Source organism: Cotesia glomerata, linkage group LG8 (genome assembly GCF_020080835.1).
Source record: "Cotesia glomerata isolate CgM1 linkage group LG8, MPM_Cglom_v2.3, whole genome shotgun sequence".
Taxonomy (NCBI): domain Eukaryota; kingdom Metazoa; phylum Arthropoda; class Insecta; order Hymenoptera; family Braconidae; genus Cotesia; species Cotesia glomerata.
The window spans coordinates 3,408,297-3,428,680 of NC_058165.1; the positions used below are offsets into that span (position 1 = coordinate 3,408,297).

The window sequence follows — 20,384 nt, forward strand, 5'->3', positions numbered from 1 at the left end:
TCTGCTAAATTAATTTAAATAAATAAATTAAATACCTGTCGATAAAAACAAATCCTATGTTACGGTACCTTTACCAACTTGTACACAATTCATTCAAGTTTGTACTTAAATATTGTTGTTATTGTTAATGTAGACGGCGTAGTAAACAGTATAGTAAATTTATATCTAATAACCTCACTATTTTGTTTATTTAGATCACCTCTACATTTACACATATTTTGAAACTTACTGTGTTCATTTGTATTATAAATATTTAAAAAAATTATTATTGTAATTATTAATTAGTAAGAGTAATGGCATCTCCTTGGGCTCCCATTCCACCAGCAGAAGCAGTAAGCTTCAATCAAATAACTGCCGAGCAGTCTTTCCATAAAAAATTGGAAAAGTATGTTGAATTTATTTTTACTTATAACCTTGAAGTATTTTTATTATTTTTACTTTAATTAATAATTAAAAAAAAAAAAAATTGAGTTTATTCTTTAATAATTAATTTTTGTTTCAGTGAATTTTTAAAGTATGCTGATGATAAAGTTACTGAAAATCACGCAACCTTTGAGGACGTTGAAATTGAAGATGACAATATCAATAGCGATAGAGTTATTGCGCAATTACTGCAAAATCAATTTAATGATGAGTATGATTTGATGCTTAAACGCACTGAGGATAAACTTAATCGAGGAGCCAAAGGTATATTTTTATTTTATAATCATAACTTTTATTTATAAATGTTGAGTTATTTATTGACTTTTTTTCATAAGATATTTTTTCAAATGAAAGTCAACTTTTTTTTTTTTAAATGTCAACGATTAATTATTTCTTTGCAGTGAAAATTTATTTTCTATTTAATTAATAATAAATTAATCTCCACGACAAATTATATTTACAGTTGGTATATCATTTGCTAACTTTCGTACGAATCCAAATTGTCCTGACATAATTAAGCAAATCGATGAAGATCGCGATTTGGATCATTTTGTGGTAAGTCATCTTGAAGATATTTTTTAACAATATATTAATTGATTTTTTACTGTGAAAAATATATATGATACTGTTAGCTAACAGCTATTAATTTTTATAACAAATCAACTATAAAAAAAAAATCCTTCGACATATTTTTACTAATATGATTTTGAAGGTTTTTATTTCTCATGTAATAATAACCGTTTTTTATTTCTCATGTAATAATTACCTACGACAAAATTTTTCATCAATAATTTCTTATGCAATATTTTATCCTAGCAATATTTTCTCATGGCAAAAATATCTTCGAATATATTTTCTCATACCAAAACTTCTCATTAACTCTTAACATAATTAAATTTGTAACTGATATTATTAAATAAATATTTATTTATTTTAAATAAAAGGGCAAAACACGGTAACAAGCTTATGTGTTGGTCCCTATCCGAAAATTAATCACGGATCATTTGAGGAGTTAAGTTTCAAAAGGTCATCTTTTCATTTTTGATTGATCGAGACAAAATAACTGGTTATCTTGAATTATAAATATCGCGTTACTAAAACCATAAGGGCGTATAAAAAAATTTTTTTTGCTCCAATCAATGTAAAAATGTTGAAAACATTAACATCTATGGAAAAAACGAAAAGAAATTTTTTTTTTGTGATACGCCCTTATGGTTTTAAGAAAACATTTTTCTAAAACCATAAAGGCGTATCCTGTTTTTTCGGTTTATTATCAATTATAGGTCAGAGTAAGAAAAAAATTGCAAAGGTAATAGAAATATCACTCCACAACTTAATTTATGTCAACAAATATTTATTTAAGTGAAAAAACTAATAAAAAATTAAGGAAAAATAAATTCATCAGAGTATTACTCCAATGCCATCTCCATCGTCAGGATCATCTGTGTCTAAGATTATAAAAGTAAAAAAAAAAGATTTCTTAATTTTTTTTTTTAACTTGATAATGACAAAAAAATTTATAAACTATGACCATGGCTGAAAATTAAACTTTGATAATACCGATGATATTTTGTGGGACAGTGCCTGATGTACAAAAATGATTTAGGTCATCAAACTTGCTTCAAGATATTGGTATTGAAGAATCATAACAATTCTCAAGAACAAAGTTCTTTTTGAATGACTTTTTTAAAATTACAGTTCTAAATGGCTTACAAAACTCTTTTGTTAATTGTAAATAGATCTGAAGTAAAAAAAATCAATTTAGAAAAATTTTCAGGCTAATTTTATTAACTTGAAGACATACCGATTGTTCTCAAGTTGTTATGAATTTATTTTTCCTTAATTTTTATTAGTTTTTTCACTTAAATAAATATTTGTTGACATAAATTAAGTTATAGAGTGATATTTCTATTATCTTTGCAATTTTTTTTATTACTCTGATCTATAATTGATAATAAACCGAAAAAGTAGGATACGCCCTTATGGTTTTAGAAAAATGTTTTTTTAAAACCATAAGGGCGTATCACAAAAAAAAATTTTTTTTTCGTTTTTTCCATAGATGTTAATTTTTTCAACATTTTTCCATTGATTGGAGCAAAAAAAATTTTTTTATACGTCCTTACGGTTCTGCAGAACCATAAGGGCGTATATTTTGAGATACGCCCTTGTGGTTTTAGTAACGCGATATTTTTATTGAACTTTTTTAATTTTAGCTATAAAGTGCTATCGGTTGTGAAGCTACAATTCGATTTTCATTTATAAATCTTTATAATTCTCGAAGGAATTAATATTTAAAAGTTCAAAAAATTGCTCTTTTAAAATACGAAAAGATACCCTTTTGAAAATCAGCTCCTCATTTGTCTTAAATGCTGATTAATTTTCGTCAGGTTAATTTATGTTGTGATAAATTCTTTTTTGAGAAATTATTGTACTTGAGATATTGTTGTATAAGAAATTTTTACGTGGATAATTTTTGCGGATTAATAAAGGCGGGGAGCCAATTTTGAAGTTAGCCGACGCTCCAAAATTTTTGTATTTTTTTCAACAATTAATTTGCAAGTAAAAAATTTCAAGTATAATTTTTCAAATCTTTTACATGTGAAATTTTTTTGTTATAATTTTTTCGATAAAAAAAATTTTCAAATCGCTAATTTCATTTCCATTTTACTAACTTTTTTTTGTTTTCACATGTAGGATTTTTTATTTAATTTTTTTTTTTATAATCATTTCATTGCTATAAAATTCTAAAAAAATTTATAAATTCTTTAAAAATTTTTTTCTTCTTTTTAGAAATAGATTGTTAAAAAAAATTATTTTTCTAAAAATTTGTGCTTGTACTTTTTTTGATTTTTTGACGTGGAATTTTTTAATAAAAATTCTTCCATGATAATTTATTATAAAAATAAAAACAATTTTCCGATGTCTGCTGATTTTAGTATCATTTCTTATCTCAAAAAAAAAAAATAAATAAATGAACTTGTCAAAACACTTATGTAAAATGTGACACAAATAAAACCAATATTGTTATTATATAAATTAATAATAAATAATTATCACAATATATGCGTACTAAAATAATTGATTAATTGCAGGAAATCGAGAAGGAATATGCCTCAATTCCACGGTGCGGCTATAAGAAATCAAACGCAGGATCTGAAATCGTAACGAAGCACGATATCCTGATGTCCTCGAGAATAAATGCTTGTCGAGTTTTGGAATTCCCTCCTGGAATATCTACTGGAGATACCGGAGGCTTCGACGTTAAATTGAATAACAATGTGTTCAACTCATTGCGAAATCACAGCCATGCACACTGCGCTCGTGAGAAAGCTAAAGTTCGCCCTCACAAGCAAAATCAATCACTGAAATAAATGTAACGCCTCTCAAAATATTAAACTAATATAAAAAAAAATTATACCTGAATTAATTATCAATAAAATATATCAACTATGGATTCCAATTTTTGTCTTCTTTATAAAAATTAATTAAGTAGATTTTTGAAAATTTTCAGAATTTTTTTAACAGATAAATTATGGCAAAAAACATAAGAAAAAACTAGCAACCTTGCAGTCATTATGTGGCTGCTGTGATTTGTGAACTATAAATAAATAGAATTTTGCGTTATTAAATAATGACTTTTGTTAAATTGCACTGTACTTTTTTGAATATTGGAATTTTTAAAGATGTAAGCTCATCCTGATGTTACACTTATCAATAGCTTTCATTTGAGTACCCACATGCATTTTGATATATTTTTCATATATTCATATATATAATATATAAAATTATATGAAATATATGAAAAATTGATGTGGGTACTCAAATGAAAGGTCTTGATGAGTGTAAGACCAAGATGAGCTTATATCTTTAAAAATGTCAATAGTTCACAAGATACTAGGTCATTCCTTAATTATTAATATTTTTAAAGATGTAAGCTCATCCCGATGTTACACTCATCAAGAGCTTTCATTTGAGTATCCGTATATATTTTGATATATTTTTCATATATATATATATATATATATATATATATATATATATATATATATATATATATATATATATATATATATATATATATATATATATTAATATATATTATTAATATATATTATTAATATATATTATTAATATATATTAACTATATATATTAATATATATATATATATATATATATATATATATATATATATATATAAATAATATATATACATAATAATATATAATATATATAAAATATATGAAAAGTTGATGTGGGTACTCAAATGAAAGGTCTCGATGAGTGTAATGTCGGAGTGAGCTTATATCTTTAAAAATGTCAATAGTTCAAAAGATACAAGGTCATTTCTTAATTATTGATATTTTTAAAGATAAAGTAAGCTCATCCTGATGTTACGCTCATCAAGAGCTTTCATTTGAGTACTCACATGGCATTTTTCATATATTTTACACATATGGTATTTGTGAAATATATACACGGAAAAAAGTAAACTGTAATAAATAACAGTCGATTTATAATAAGTAATGATCAACCGCTAAAAATTACCATTTCAAACAGTAAAATCGTGATATTACTATTCACTTTATAATATTTACCATTTAAACGTTACAATTTACTCTTTACATGGAAGAAAATACTATTTCAAACAGTAATGTTCGCTATGTAAATGTCTAAAATGTTAAAGTATAATAATTAAGAATTCAGACTTTGATATTTATCATTTCGTACCTAAAAAATGATCTTATGATAAGTAAAAAGTATAAAATAAAGTTAATAAATTTCTAATACAAGCAACGTCAATATTTACAAAGTAAAATGGTAAATTTTAAACGCGACGCTAAAAATCAAACTGTAATTATTGACTTGCTTGGACTGGTAAAATGTATATTTTAAAAGTATAATTTTTACTGTTTCAAATGTTAAATTCTCCCAGAGTGAAACCCCCCTTCTCTTTAATTTAAGTTCCCCTTCTCCGCATAATATGGACTATATATTGAAATGGCAATTTTTACTGTTTGAAACTGTAATTTTTTTCGATGAAAGAGTCGTTATTTACCATAGTGACATCTACTAATCACTTATTTTGGATATTAAATTATAAATTGTGGCTTTTATACTTTCTACATTAAGTTCTGTAATATTTATATTTTTGCCACTCCGATGTCCGCATTACTATTTGAAACTATGAAAATTAACCGGAATTCGAGTGAATATTACAGTTTACTTTTTTCCGTGTAAATATATAAAATATATGAAAAATTAATGTGGGTACTCAAATAAAAGGTCTTGATGAGTATAACATCGGGATGAGCTTATATCTTTAAAAATGTCAATAGTTCTCAAGATACAAGATCATTTCTTAATTATGTATCTAGAGATAGAGAATTTTCAAATGTAGCCTAAATACTTATCATAATAAATTAACCATCGGTGAGAATGATATGAAACCTTGAAAAGGCACAAATTCATATCAAGACCTTTGTAATGACACTAAATTTCACTAAAAAAAACCGATTTCATCATATGACTATCCTAGACACCAAATTTTTCTTATTCTCTTAATAATATCGATGATAAGTTTTTGAAGTAGGTATAAATAGATTAGAATTTCGCGATAAACAACATTTGTTAATTTATTTATTATGTATTGTACCCGTCAATGTGGTTGCATGTCAAAAATTATTTTATATAATTAAGGAGACTAAGAAATTTGTTTCTTAATTAAAATTGAAAAACTGTCAAATGACAGCTATTTCCAATAATAATAAAACTGACCTACATTTTTAATTTTGCTTAATTTATTAAATTATAACTAAAAAATATTTTTAAAAAATTGTACTTACAGTTTTTAAAGTTTTTTAAACAACCGAAAATTTTTTCTATAATAATTTTTCTAATAAAAAATTTTCAGATGCCAGCTAACTTCATTTTAATCCATCTTTAAAGTCACATATTCTTTTATTCACTGTTCACCACTTTAATTCTTCAATAATATAAATAATTTAAATACTCTTCAATGTCATTTCTTCTATAATAAAAATCTTCAATTTCTCGCAAATAGTTTTAACGCATGAAGTCAACTATTGTCCAAAAAAACACAAGTGGTGCCACGGAAATCGTAATTACGCCCTCTATAACCATTTTTAACTTAGAACTTAAACCAGCGCCGTCTACAGGACAAACTTACAAATTTATTAAGGTTTATTCTCATTTGTCAGTTGTAACTCATCTATTCATCTATTTTTTCCAATTATTTAAATTAAAAATTTAATTTTCAGATTAAAATTTTTAAATAAAATAAACAAAAATTTTTTTAACAAAATTTCAACCAAAAAAAAACTCAATGAAAAATAATTAAATAAACCATATTATAATTAGTGTAACTTCTGGAAGAGCGCGTAAAGATCGCTACATTGTTAACTTTGTTACCGACCAATTACATGTGCAGAGGCTTTTACATTCTATCGAGTAAAATGCTAAAGCAAAAGAAAACAAGTATTTTTGTGGTCATAACCGCTAAGATCCGAGTACTTTGGCAAGTACTTAAGTATCTGAATTGTACTCAATAAAAAAACAATTTTTTTTTTAATTAAATTAAACAACAAAAAACTCACCAATTATTTTATTTTTTTGACAAGTTTTCTTCAGAATTATCCAGTAAAATAATGTATTATTGCAATTGTTTACAACTATCAAACGTGGTAATTATCATTATTATTGTAATTATTGTTTCTCAAATTTGTTCAATTATTAATTGTATTTTTTTTTCCAGACAAACGGAGTAACTTCAAAAATTAATTAATATTTAATTACAAGGTAAGAAAAAAAATTATTTTTTTTTTTACAGTTTAAAAATTTTTTTTAATAATTCCTAAGAAAAAAAGTAAATATTAATTTAATTTTAAATATTAATATTAATATTTTTTAAAATTAATAATTGCAAGTGTGTGTTTGTATTTATAAATTTATCTGATTGGTTGAAAATATATTAAGGCACGAAAATAGTGCATTCATTGGCCAGTAGGTTGCATTTCACTGATTGGTTTGGAACGAACATTTCTAACCTGTCTTTGCATTCTACAATGAGCAATTTTGGTAACATAAAAATTAACAACGCACTGAGTTTTCGGAAGTCAATATAATAATAAATTATAACAATCAATAATAATTTATAGGTTATTAATTATTAATTAAAACAAAGTTATTTGTTAAGTTGCGCGGAAATATACAAGAGGTAATTTTATAATTCTTTGACAAACAATTGTGGGTTTAATTTAATTTAGGATTAATTAATAGTTTTTTTTGAGGTTATAAAATTGTAATTGATTTATTGGAATGGTTTACAGGTTAAGTAAAATGACGGAGTTTGCGAGAACAGTGCCGAGGATCAAGAAGTCCAAATCGACCTTCAAATGGGGTCAACAGTATTACACGGCTCTGCAAGATGCTGTTTTTCCAATCAAACATAATTTGTATTCTACCCCGGAGATTCCGAGCAAGTTGGCGGATAATATTGATGTCAAGAAGGGAAAATATTCTTGTAATCAATGTGGTGATAGGTAATTATTTTCTTTTTTTTTGTTATATAACAATGTGTTTCATATTTTTATAAAAGTTGTTGATTTTAATGTTCAATTTTAAAATATTATATAAGAATTTTTAAATATCTATCTCAAGGGGTTTAAATTATTTAAGAAATTTAATTTACAATTTTACAAGTAAAAGCTTGGTTTCATTTGTTTGCATGGTAAAAATTTATCTAGGTGGCGTTGCACACTCAGTAATTATTAGAAATTTTTGTATGGTAAAAATACAAGTTTCTGAAGTAAAATATCATTAAAATGAAAATGATTTTTTTAGGATTAATGTTTTTAATCTATTCAAGGGTTAAGTCTAGTTGGTCACTTTCGAAAATTTGATTTTTTTTTATATTTTTCGAATGTACACGGAAAAATTAAAACCCGACTGGTTTTGCACACGACTCAGTCAGGTGCTGACAAAAAATAAAATACCGTGAAAGCTGTTAAAAGTTACACGGAAAAAAGTAAACTGTAATATTCACTCGGATTCCGGTTAATTTTTATAGTTTCAAACAGTAAAGCGGACATCGGGGTGGCAAAAATATAAATATTACAGAACTTAATGTAGAAAGTATAAAAGCCACAATTTATAATTTAATATCCAAAATAAGTGATTAGTAGTCGTCACTATGGTAAATAACGACTCTTTCATCGAAAAAAATTACAGTTTCAAACAGTAAAAATTGCCATTTCAATATATAGTCCATATTATGCGGAGAAGGGGAACTTAAATTAAAGAGAAGGGGGTTTCACTCTGGGAGAATTTAACATTTGAAACAGTAAAAATTATACTTTTAAAATATACATTTTACCAGTCCAAGCAAGTCAATAATTACAGTTTGATTTTAAGCGTTGCGTTTAAAATTTACCATTTTACTTTGTAAATATTGACGTTGCTTGTATGAGAAATTTATTAACTTTATTTTATACTTTTTACATATCATAAGATCATTTTTTAGGTACGAAATGATAAATATCAAAGTCTGAATTCTTAATTATTATACTTTAACATTTTAGACATTCACATAACGAATATTACTGTTTGAAATAGTATTTTCCTCCATGTAAAGAGTAAATTGTAACGTTTAAATGGTAAAAATTATAAAGTGAATAGTAAAATCACTATTTTACTGTTTCACGCAGAAAATAGTATATTACACACCTGTGGAAAGAAAATGAGAAATGTCTCAGAACACATATATGTTGCCCGAGGCGAAGCCGAGGTCGACATATATGTGATCTGAGATATTTATTATTTTCCTGCCATAGGTTTGTATACTATTTTTCTGTCTGACAGAGGCGGAAAGCGGCAATTTCGTTTAGCGCAGCGGGCCGAAAGTTGCCACTTTCCGCCTGGAGGGCAGAAAAAATTTTATTAAAATAACCTAAGATATGTTCTAGTAACAAATGCATTTGTTAACATAGAGATAACAAATTATCTGTTAAAATAACAAAATTTAGGTTATAGCAAGTTATTAATATGTTATAACAACAAAACAATTTGGTTACTATAGCAAAATCTTTAAGTAGATTCGACTAAATAATTCAGTTGGTATAACAAATTTTTTTGTTGAAACAGCAAAATTATTCTATTAAAATAACAAATAAATTTACATTAAATTTTATAAGAATCCATAATTTAAAAATATGCTATAATCAGTGATATCTGATTTGAAAAATATTTTAGCAACAAATTAGTTTTGTTATTGCAATAAAATGATTTCGTTAGGACAACAAATTGATTTGGTGATTTAACAGACTGGTTTGTTAGTACAACTTGAAACATTTTGTTAATGCGATTAATGGATTTGTTACTATAACTAAACTCATTTGTAACCAGAACATATTTTTCAGTTATCCCGTCTTTTGTTATTTCAACAAAATCATTTTTATGCGTGTTGAAATGGTAATTTTTAGCAGTTGATCATTACTTATTACAAATCGATTGTTATTTATTACAGTTTACTTTTTCCGTGTACCGTAGCTCTGTCTCAATTTCTCATAAAACGTCAACAAGAGCAAGAAGAACAACCTGGGTAACTTTTAACAGCTTTCACGGTAAAATAACGCACGAATTCGAGCACAGTAATCATTCATGTGCTAGACCATGAATGATTCGTTTGCGCACACGAATAATTCTTGTCAAGCACAATTAGTCGTGTTCTGCATTCGAATAAGGCTTTTCAGTATAATTGAAAATTGAGCGCCATAAAAACTATTGATTATAACCTCAAATTAGTATATTTTAATATAAAACATATCAATCTTATTGTTTTTTTTTTCATTCTATTACAATCTTATTTTTTACTATCTGTGTATCATGTATAAGATTTTAACAATTAATTCGTATATCGATTTTATGAATTTATTTACTTCCAAAAATTGCATTTGCATAAAAAATTTTTTCTAATTATTGTACGTAACAATGAGTTTGATTTATTTTATAAAATAGGTATTCTATTTTAAAAATTAACTATGTAATTTGGTATTAAATTAGAGAATGACGTTTAAACAGATTAATTTTGAATTTTATTGAATAGTGTCATCATTAATATATATTTTATAGAAATAGATAAAATAATAAAACTAATTTTAATTTTTTTTTGCTTGATCAGGACATTCTTAAAAAAATTAAAAGTGACACATGACTGGTTACTGTGCTCGGATTTGTGTGCAGCACTATACTGAATACTGTGCAGAAAAGGATTGAGTCATGTGCGCAAATAATTCAGTCGTGTGCTAACTTTATTTTATTTGATTTTTTTGTCAGCACCTGACTGAGTCGTGTGTAAAACCGTAACCAGTCGGGTTTTAATTTTTCCGTGTGTATGTATATAAAAATTCCCGGGGATGTGTTAACTGTTTTGGGTAAAGGATTGCAAATATAATTTTCGTAAGATTTTTTTTTATTTTCTATTTAAAGAAATTTTAAACGCGTTTTTCTCAAAAGTACGTTTTCATGGACGGCCAACACGATTTCTCTAGAACCCGTTGGCCAATTCTTCTGAAATTTTAAGCACATATTCTACACATAAGTACTCACAAAATAGACTATCATGTTGAAATATTGATTTTTACTATTTTTTTTTTTTTACTAATAACAGCAAAAAAAAAACAATATTTTTTTGATTTTTGTTACTTAAAATTACCAACAATTTTTCAAAATTAATATCAATAGTCTATTTTAAAGCCATTGTCATACCGAATCTAAAACACTTAAGTTTTTTCGTTTCACATAAGCCGTTGCCGAGATATCGTGTAGCCGACCTGCTTCCGAATAATGGCGTTCCGTTTTACGAATTTTTTCTAAAAAAAACTTCAAAAAATTTTTATTTTTATTACACTTGATTTATCATCCCTAACAACTTTTCTAAACATATCTTTCATAGCAAGCTCACGATAAATTCCCCAAAATCGCTTATTTTTTCAGCCGACAAACTAGACTACACCCTTTAAAAATTTCTCTTCAATTTTAATAAAAATTACGTATAAAATAAATTAAAATGGCAATATAAAAGTCGAGCTTGCAGAAATTCAATCAATTTTTCATTAAACTCTCTATTAAAAAATAAAATCAACATCTGAATAATAAAATATTAATCTGATAGCGAGTGAAAAGCATCGTCCAATTTTCTATTATAAAAAATCACACATTTTAACACGGTAAATAAATAAATACCAACCGATAGCTTTAAATAAATAAATAAATAAATAAAATTAATAAAACCTGATTAATTAAAACTGTACCAAGCACTGCAATGATACCTTAAAATTAAATTGAAACAATAGTGACGGACAAGCAAATGCGTGCAAATAATAACCTAAATAGTATCACCTCTCTGTAATACCTGGATGAAAGAAAAAAATAGCAAGTAGGATGAAGCGATATTTTAATAAATGATTTTTTTATTTTTATTATATTTATCCCGGTAGATTTTATATTTAATTTTAATAATAAATTAATTATCTTTTGTTAAATAAGCAAGTAGGATGAAGACTATATCAAAACAATTTTTTCCAGTTTCCACTTTCAAAGCAGCCTTGACGACCACTTGGCAAGATACAGTTGGATCCTCGGCTACTGGTGCCGCTACTGTACAAAATTAGAATGCACACACCAAAAAGCTCCTAGAAGTAATCCATCATCAAGTATCTCATGTCCAGAATGCAAAGTCGAGTTGAAGAAAAGATGCGCTTACTTCAAAGCTCGAGGACTAAAAGGAGGCGAGCGGGTGGGTAAAATTTTAATATTCTACAACCAATGTCAATTTTTCGGTCACCTAAAATACCACGGAATAACAGCAGTAGACATGTGCGACATGATGCTGATGCCTATTCCAATGACCATTCAATCCGACGAATACGCACAGTTGGACAGTGTCTCCAGAACACTGTTCGAGTGTATGTTCATAAAAAACATCCATATTATGGATTGGCTGCGTCTTGAGAACATAAACTTTAAATGGTGGACCGTAACAGGCTCTGATGACAATCCAGTCGGTAAACTTATCCGACAACACGAGTTTGATATCGTCCGAGCCAATAGACTGATAAAATCCGTCAAGGACCATGAGTTGGCCGCTATTAATAACGTCCAAGATCCTGAAGAAGATAATGATAGCAATACCGATAATAGTTCAATAAAAAACGAAGAAAAATCTCCCGTAAAAGAAATTAGCGAAAATCATTGCGACTTAAATGAAATAGAATTCGTCGATTGCGCTTCGCTTGATGATTCATTAATTACCGAAGCGCCCCCTACTGCAGCGCCACCTGTAATAGTTAAAACAGAGCCCCCTAGTAGTTCAGAATCTACAACTGGAGAGTTATTGAAAATAATTAACAAACCCTCAGCAAAATTAGCTAATCTGGCTGATATTAATCACATAAGCTTGAACAGAAACACTGTGACCCATTTAATAAACCGGAATTTAAAAATATCTTCTTCTAATACCCTTCAAACTACAACTTTGTCAAATATTACCGGAGCGGGTAAAAAGAACCAGATAATTATAATAAATAAGAACAAAGATTCTGATAAGTCTAGCGAAGTTAAAGCAAATGTTCAAATTTTGTCTAATTCAGGGCAAGATGCTGTTAAGCTCTTCAAGCAAGCAGGTGGCGGTAGAGTCTTTTTCCAACCCGGTATGAAGCCTGTAATTCTTAAACAAGTCCCCAAACCGCTCAATGCTTCTAAGCTAGACGGAGAAAAGAAGTATACTGTCCCTAAATTTAGCGTAGTTAAAAATAAACTAAAGATCTTGTCCGGAAATTCAGTTCCTGTTACTTTAGTAACTTCTGCGCAGATGCTAAAAAGTGTTTCGACTTTGACCACAGCGTCCTCTACGCTCTCAACGCCAACCGCTCCAAAACAAACTGTTTTGCAAATTAGGGACGGTTCGGGGCTTAAGACTATTTCAGTAGCGCCAGAAAAGTGCACTAAGTTGATTCCTATGGAGGCTTTGCACAAACCTAAAGAAGTTTTGCAAAAAGAAATGGAACTTTTGCAGAAAAAGAATCTAAATATTTCCGGACAAATTCGCCAGAAGTCACTAATTAGTTACACGCCTCAGACTGTTCAATTGTCTTCTATTCCTAAAGGCACTAAAATTGTCCAGACGATTCAAGCCGGGCCTAAATTAGTCCCAGTAACTCAAAGCTCGGTTAAATTCCCGAGACCTGTTCAAACTTATCAGAAGTTACAAACTGTTGTTAAAATTGGGCAAAATTCTGGACAAAAATCGGTCGCTAAAATAGGTAAGACTCTATTAAAGCCTATTGAAAGTCTCTTGAAGCCAGAGGCTCAAACTAAAGAACTAAAGGATACTTTTGTGAAGAAGGTTGAAGAAGATCCTTTGTCTGGTGAAGCTTTTCCCCAACAAGTTCAGAAAGTAGACAGAGGTCAGAGTGTTCTAAAGCTTTGTGCTCCGGACAAGAAACAGAACACCGTCCGAGCTTATAGAGAAGCTATGATCTTAAGTTTCCAGCAGTCTCGAAAGCGAGTTCAGCCGCTAATTGATAATATAATCGAGACTAATGAAATCTATGAGAAGACTAACGTTGATGTTCATAGTGTAAAGACAGTTAACGAAATGGCGCTTAGTAAATTCAAAATTTACTTGGATAACAATAGAAATGTAAAGATGACTGACGATGATAAGATCAATGAAGAGCTTCACCATCATTCCGACAATTGGGAAGCAAAAGCCGATAGCTTTAATAAGTATTGCGAACGTTGTCACTTAAAACTAAAGCCTCAAAATTATATCATAGGTATTTCTGACCCTTCTGAGCAAGAAGACAATTATTGCCAGTGTTACAATCACGTTTGCCATTTATGCAACGCTAGGCAAGGAACTCTAGCTCGGTACAACGTCCACATGTGTTTCCACATGAAAGAATTTCCTTACACATGTCCCGAATGTTTCAAAAAATTCCCTTCAATTCAGCATTTAGAGATCCACATTTGGCAACAATGCTACCATATTAAAACTCACCAATCTTGGACTTGTAACGTTTGCGAAATTGAAGGCTTTTTGACTAAAGAACACTTGGCAAGACACTACTTTAAGATCCACTCTAAAAGCGTGTCCTTCTGTAACTTATGCCGGAAAAAGTTCGACTCTTTTAGCGAATTCCGAGCCCATAATAGCGAAATCCACGGAATTATCAATACCCAATTTAGCAACGCAAGCCGTCTAATTAAATGCGACTTTGGAGATTGCCTAACTAAGCCCGAGGCTTTTAGCGAGCACGTAGCAGCTCATGTAACTGTTGATAAAGTGACTCACTACATCTGTCCCTTTTGCAATTTTTCCATGGGAGAGATTTCTATAAACGGACACTTGATCCAGCGACATGTCTTTAAAGCCCACCCAGAAAGACTTAAAGAGGTCATTACTAATGAAACCCTTTCCGTGTTTATCAAAATGAACCTTGTAAACCCCCAAGCGATTGACCGACCCCCGTCCCCTAGTATTAAGATTGTAAATGCGTTCCCCATTTCTTCCAAAGCGTTTAACCAACAAGCCACTAATTCCGTGGAGATTTTACACCGTAGAAGCGAATCTATGCCTATTAAGATTATCGATGTAAGAACGGAAAAAGCTGATGAGCCAGTTAATCATAAGCTAGAGGAAGAAATAACAGAGCTTCCGGGGTCTTCCTTGAAGATCATTGATGTTACTTCAATGTCTAAGGGAGAATATAGCGATGATAATAATGAAGATGATGATAAAAATAAGATGATTAAGAATTCTATTGAGAAGCTATCTAAGCTCGGAGTTTCTTTGTCTGCTATAAAAAAGAACGATAAGCCAAAGAAGGCTGAAGAAGTTGGCACTCATGATGAAATTTCTATAATTAACAATTTTAGCAAAAGAAAAAGCTCCCCACCGCCTTTAGTCTTGATTAACAATGTCAATCTTTTGGAACTTGATAAAGAAGATGATAAAAAAGATGTGGTTCAAATTGAGTGCATTAAAGACAATAAGGTGATGATTAGAAATGATTTGTTTAATCTTGAGGGAGTTTCTATTCAAAGGAAATCTTTTGGAAGGAAAAAGCAACGCTTGGCTATGAACGGACCGCTTTTTAAGAAAGAAATGGTGCATTATAATTGCCACTTGTGTGGAGAGTTGATTAATACTAATTGGTATGTTATTAATGATCACTTTAGAGAGTGTCATTCAGCGGGTTATAGAATTGTTAGTATGACTCCTTGTTTAAGAAGACTTACTAACTTTGAAATTATGAAGTACACTGGGATAAAAAGGGGGAATTCGGATTTGATGTTGACACCCAAAAAACGCAGAAGGGGAAATTACGGTCCGTTATTTAGCAACGGAAGAAAGCTTGTGGATAAATTTGGCGGGAATAATTTGGGGTTTTGCGTTACTCAGGAATCACTTCAGGATGTTGAAGGGAATTTCAAGTGCAAGAAGTGTAATTGTCTGTTTAAGGATGTTAATGTTCTGAGGGAACATCTGGCGAGTAATCATCGAATTAGGGGACATTATTTGGTTTGTTTGGAGTGTGGAGATAATTTTATTGTTGCTTCGACGTTGCAAATGCACTTGAAGGCTTTTCATGGGATTAATGATCCGATTAGTTACTTGCAGAAAAATACTGCGTATGCTCCTGATGCAGTGGATGAAATTGAGGAGCAAGATAAAATTACTGAGTCTAATCAGTGCTATGTTTGTTTTGCTGTTTTTGAGAATAAACTTGCTGTTGATATGCATCTTAGGGTTCATGGGATGGCTTTTTTGAATAGGAAACGTATAGAGGCGCGCAAAGCGCTTAAATGCCCGCCGAAATTTAAAGCCGCTAGTCCGACTCCTAAGCCGGAGGAAATTAAGATTGATGATTGTGAAGATGATAATGCTAATGTGAGTATTTTGACGAGAATTTCGAGATTACTTGCATGATAAATTTTGTGTTGAAAGGTAAAAGGAAGCTTAAAACATTTTTTTTTTGTTATTTCTAACATAAAGAACTGTAAAAAAAAATTTGAGAGTCCTGGAGCTTAAAAGGCGGATTTTAAGACATGCGCTTTTTTAGTTTTTAGAAAAATAGGGGCAAAATAAATTTAAGTTTGAATATAAAATGGTGGCAAATAGTTTCACAAGTTAGATTCAAAAACAGTCAATACAAAGCTAATTTATTAGAAAAAGATGGAAAATTAAAATAATTTTTTAGTTTCGCTGGTACGAAGTTACTAAATATAAAATTCTGAATTTTTTTTTTATTAAATTTTATTAATATTAAAGTAGCAACCTTGCAGTCACTACGTGACTGTCGTGACTTGTGAATTATAAATAAAAAAAATTTTGCTTCATTAAATAATGACTTTTGTTAAATTCCACTGTACTTTCTTAACTATTGACATTTTTAAAGATATAAGCTCACTCTGACATTACACTCATCGAGACCTTTCATTTGAGTACCCACATCAATTTTTCATATATACATATATAAAATATATATAAATATATAAAATATATGAAAAATTGATGTGGGTGCTCAAATGAAAGGTCTCGATGACTGTAATGTTAGAGTGAGCTTATATCTTCAAAAATGTCAATAGCTGACAAAATACAAAGCCACTTCTTAATTATTGATATTTTTAAAGATGTAAGCTCATGCTGATGTTATGCTCATCAAGAGCTTTCATTTGAGTACCCACATGCATTTCCGATATATTTTTCATAAATACATATATATAATATATATAAATATATATAATATATGAAAAATGATGTGGGTACTCAAATGAAAAGTCTCGATGAGTGTAATGTCGGGATGAGCTTATATCTTTAAAAATGTCAATATTTCACAAGATACAAGATCATTTCTTAATTATTGATATTTTTTAAGATATAAGCTCATCCTGATATAACACTCATCTAGAGCTTTAGTTTGAGTACCCACATGCATTTTTATATATTTTTTATATATACAAATATATAATATATATAAATATATGAAAAATTGATGTGAGTACTAAAATGAAAGGTCTCGATCAGTGTAATGTTGGGATGAGTTTATATCTTTAAAAATGTCAACAGTTCACAAGATACAAGATCATTTCTTAATTATGTATCTAGAGATAGAGTATTTTCGAATGTCGCCTAAATAGGTATCTAAAATAGTTTTAAAAGGCACAAATTCAAGTTATGACCTTTGCAATGATATTTCACTAAAAAAACCCATTTTATCATGTGATTATCTTGGAGACAAATTTTTTCTTATTCTCTAAATAATATAGATAATAAAAAAATGAAAACATCAATGATTATTAAAAAAAAAATTTTTTTATGAAAAAAAAAAAATTAATTTTACTGATTTTTTCTATAATTAAACTCAGAAAAAAAAATTTGTAAGCCCTCTTAGCTTTAGGTCGTGAATTAAAAAATTTCTTAAAACTAAAAGAGCGCATAATTAACGACATACCTCCTTTTAGCTTCAGGAACTCAATATTTAATTTTTATGCGTAGAATATCTCTACAAAAATGCCCTATTACCTTTTGACACGAAAAATATTTTCTTTATTTTTATTTAATTTGTTGGTTGAAATTTTTCAGGTTATGTCTATGAGCGAAATGGTGTAATTGCAATTAATACGGATTATTTCTTTTTGTAAGTTTTATTTTATGGGTTATTATATTTATTTTAGGCTACTAATTAATTTTTAAGCATTTTATTTTTATATTAATTTATCAATCTTTATATAAAAATTTATTGAATTGTATAATTTTAGGTTATCTTTGTTTATGATTTTCTTTAATTGTTCCGAGGAGAGTTAGTAACAATTAAAGTCACGTATGAATGAATGTATGATTAAGTCTATTCATTTCATAAATATTCAACCGCATAAATATACATTTACATACATTTAGCGTTTAAATTATTCATTTTTTTTAATGACGTTCCGATTAATTGTACAGTAAAAATATTTTTAGTTTTTTATTTTTAACAGTAAAAAAAAATAAAATGAATTCATTTTTTTTTTTTTTTGTAATTAATTTCAATATTTTCACTTCGGTTGATCCGATAAGTCACAAATTTAATGACGAATTATTAAGAAGATAAAAAAGAAAAATTGATAATTAATTTAGGTCAATTAAATTTAATTGTTTCTATTTTAAAGAGGATAATTATCTCGATTGAATAAACAACGCATTATTACTTTTATAGAATTTAATTTTAATAACTAAAAATGAACATAATAAAATATTCTTATTGTATAAATAATTAGATTTAAAATAATAAAGTAATAATTGAAGTAATCATTAGCAGCAACTCGTCTTGTATTGATTTTTTACAATACTGCTTTCTATATTGTATTTTAATGTCATAAGTAATAAAATAATGTTTATTAATATTTAAGCAATTATTATTATTTTTTTATTTCTAATTAAAAAAAAAAAATGTGTAAAATAATTTTTAATTTTTAAAAGTTGATAACTTTTTTATAAATATATATAAGTAAAAATTAAGGCTGTTGCAAAATTATTAAAAATGAATTTAAATGTTTGGTAGATAAAATTCTGTGTTTAGAATTTTAATCACTTACTGAATTATTTTTTTATTGATAAATATATTATTATTTACCACTTTTATTATAACAATTTACTTTCGTTATTGTAAACAGTATGTATAAAAAGCTTATTAAAAAAATGCTAATGTACAGGAAATATTGTAATAAATAAAAATAAAAAAATAATCTTTTTTTATTCTTAGGGCATTTCATTCTCTAATTTAATCTAATTTACTCCTAATTTATTATTAAAATTCTATATTTTACTAATTTGTAAAGAAAATTTTTTTTTTTGCTCGACGGACGGAAAGCGTCAACTTTTGGCCCGCTGCGCTAAACGAAAGTGCCGCTTCCTACCTTCGTCGAGCAAAAAAATAGTATACACTCCACGGGAAGTAAATAAGAAAGCGTCAGATCACATGTAATTGTTGACCTCGGCTTCGCCTCGGCCAACAATTACATGTGATCTGAGACATTTCTTACTTTACTTCCCTAGGTGTGTAATATACTATTTTAAGGTTGAAGGTAGCAACAGAAATGACAGCGGTTAACAATTTGTTATAGCGACAGAATAAATAGTCCCAAGTTGCGAGTGTAATTTATTAATAATTACGCATGAGAAATTTTTTCCACCCGCTGTTATAGAGAGCGCGCGTGTACTTCTCACAGGGAGTAAATGTTAAACTTTCATTCCTGCCATTAGGGAGGAAAGTACGTACTTTCGACCGAGGTATGAAGAAAAATCAATTTTTCTCTCCTAGTAACTTTTTAGTCGTACTTCCTTGTATCCCGGTCAAATGTTGTTTTAATAGTTTTAACAACAAATTCATTTTATGTTTATTATTAACTAATATATTTATTATTATAGTTTTAAGGACAAATTTCGTTTATGTTCGTTATTAATTAACACTTGAGTTTATGAAAATCGTGTTGTCAGCATGCTAAATCCTTTATTTGTGTTTTTTAATTAGTTTTTTTTAATTATCCTAAATAATTTATAGTCAAATTTATAAATAATAATGTTTCTAAGGTTGAAATAATATAAAAGTCTTTTTAATAAACAACTTGATGTAGACTTTGGTACTTGTCCCACCAGTCACAAATGCCTGTCCCACCTGTCACAATAAAAACAAATTTTTTTAATTGTTTCTACGTAGGTAATCAGTCTAATTCTTTATAATATTCAATGTTTGTAGGATAAATTTAGTATTGAGAGGGAAGTATTTTTTAAAAGTTTAGTGATCGAACTGAAATTGGACTTTAGGTATACCTTGGTAAGAGAGAATGATTTTTCTTAGTCCCACCAGTCACACTCAGTCAAATGATAATTATGAGAAAA

The 20,384-nt window shown here is 28.3% G+C and overlaps 2 protein-coding genes across 3 annotated transcripts; both read left to right on the plus strand.

Moving 5' to 3' along the window:
- Positions 1 to 124: 124 nt before the first annotated feature.
- On the plus strand, positions 125 to 3,883 carry LOC123270314 (serine/threonine-protein kinase RIO3-like). The gene is made up of 4 exons (XM_044736318.1): positions 125 to 385; positions 503 to 687; positions 887 to 978; positions 3,516 to 3,883. Exons 1-4 carry the CDS (start codon positions 294 to 296, stop codon positions 3,792 to 3,794), a joined length of 648 nt encoding a protein of 215 aa, XP_044592253.1. The 5' UTR covers positions 125 to 293; the 3' UTR covers positions 3,795 to 3,883.
- Positions 3,884 to 6,887: 3,004 nt separating this feature from the next.
- LOC123270308 lies at positions 6,888 to 18,433 on the plus strand. Of its 2 annotated transcripts, XM_044736308.1 has the most exons (5): positions 6,888 to 7,125; positions 7,197 to 7,240; positions 7,771 to 7,983; positions 12,026 to 16,394; positions 18,090 to 18,433. In XM_044736308.1, the coding sequence occupies exons 3-5, from the start codon at positions 7,781 to 7,783 to the stop codon at positions 18,114 to 18,116; spliced, it is 4,599 nt and encodes a 1,532-aa protein (XP_044592243.1). In that variant the 5' UTR covers positions 6,888 to 7,125; positions 7,197 to 7,240; positions 7,771 to 7,780; the 3' UTR covers positions 18,117 to 18,433. The 2 variants fall into 2 exon arrangements, with proteins under 2 accessions (XP_044592243.1, XP_044592242.1); XM_044736307.1 differs by lacking the exons at positions 6,888 to 7,125; positions 7,197 to 7,240 and adding an exon at positions 7,428 to 7,658.
- The last annotated feature ends 1,951 nt before the right edge of the window (positions 18,434 to 20,384 follow it).

What these genes read in the sequence shown, in the direction of transcription:
- LOC123270308 (XM_044736308.1), top strand. Translation starts at nt 7,781, where the DNA reads ATGACGGAGTTTGCGAGAACAGTGCCGAGGATCAAGAAGTCCAAATCG. An exon ending in TGTAATCAATGTGGTGATAG is followed by an intron (nt 7,984 to 12,025) that starts GTAATTATTTTC and finishes AATTTTTTCCAG; the next exon opens with TTTCCACTTTCAAAGCAGCC. An exon ending in GTGAAGATGATAATGCTAAT is followed by an intron (nt 16,395 to 18,089) that starts GTGAGTATTTTG and finishes GAAATTTTTCAG; the next exon opens with GTTATGTCTATGAGCGAAAT.
- LOC123270314 (XM_044736318.1), top strand. Translation starts at nt 294, where the DNA reads ATGGCATCTCCTTGGGCTCCCATTCCACCAGCAGAAGCAGTAAGCTTC. An exon ending in TTCCATAAAAAATTGGAAAA is followed by an intron (nt 386 to 502) that starts GTATGTTGAATT and finishes TTTTTGTTTCAG; the next exon opens with TGAATTTTTAAAGTATGCTG. An exon ending in GCGATTTGGATCATTTTGTG is followed by an intron (nt 979 to 3,515) that starts GTAAGTCATCTT and finishes GATTAATTGCAG; the next exon opens with GAAATCGAGAAGGAATATGC.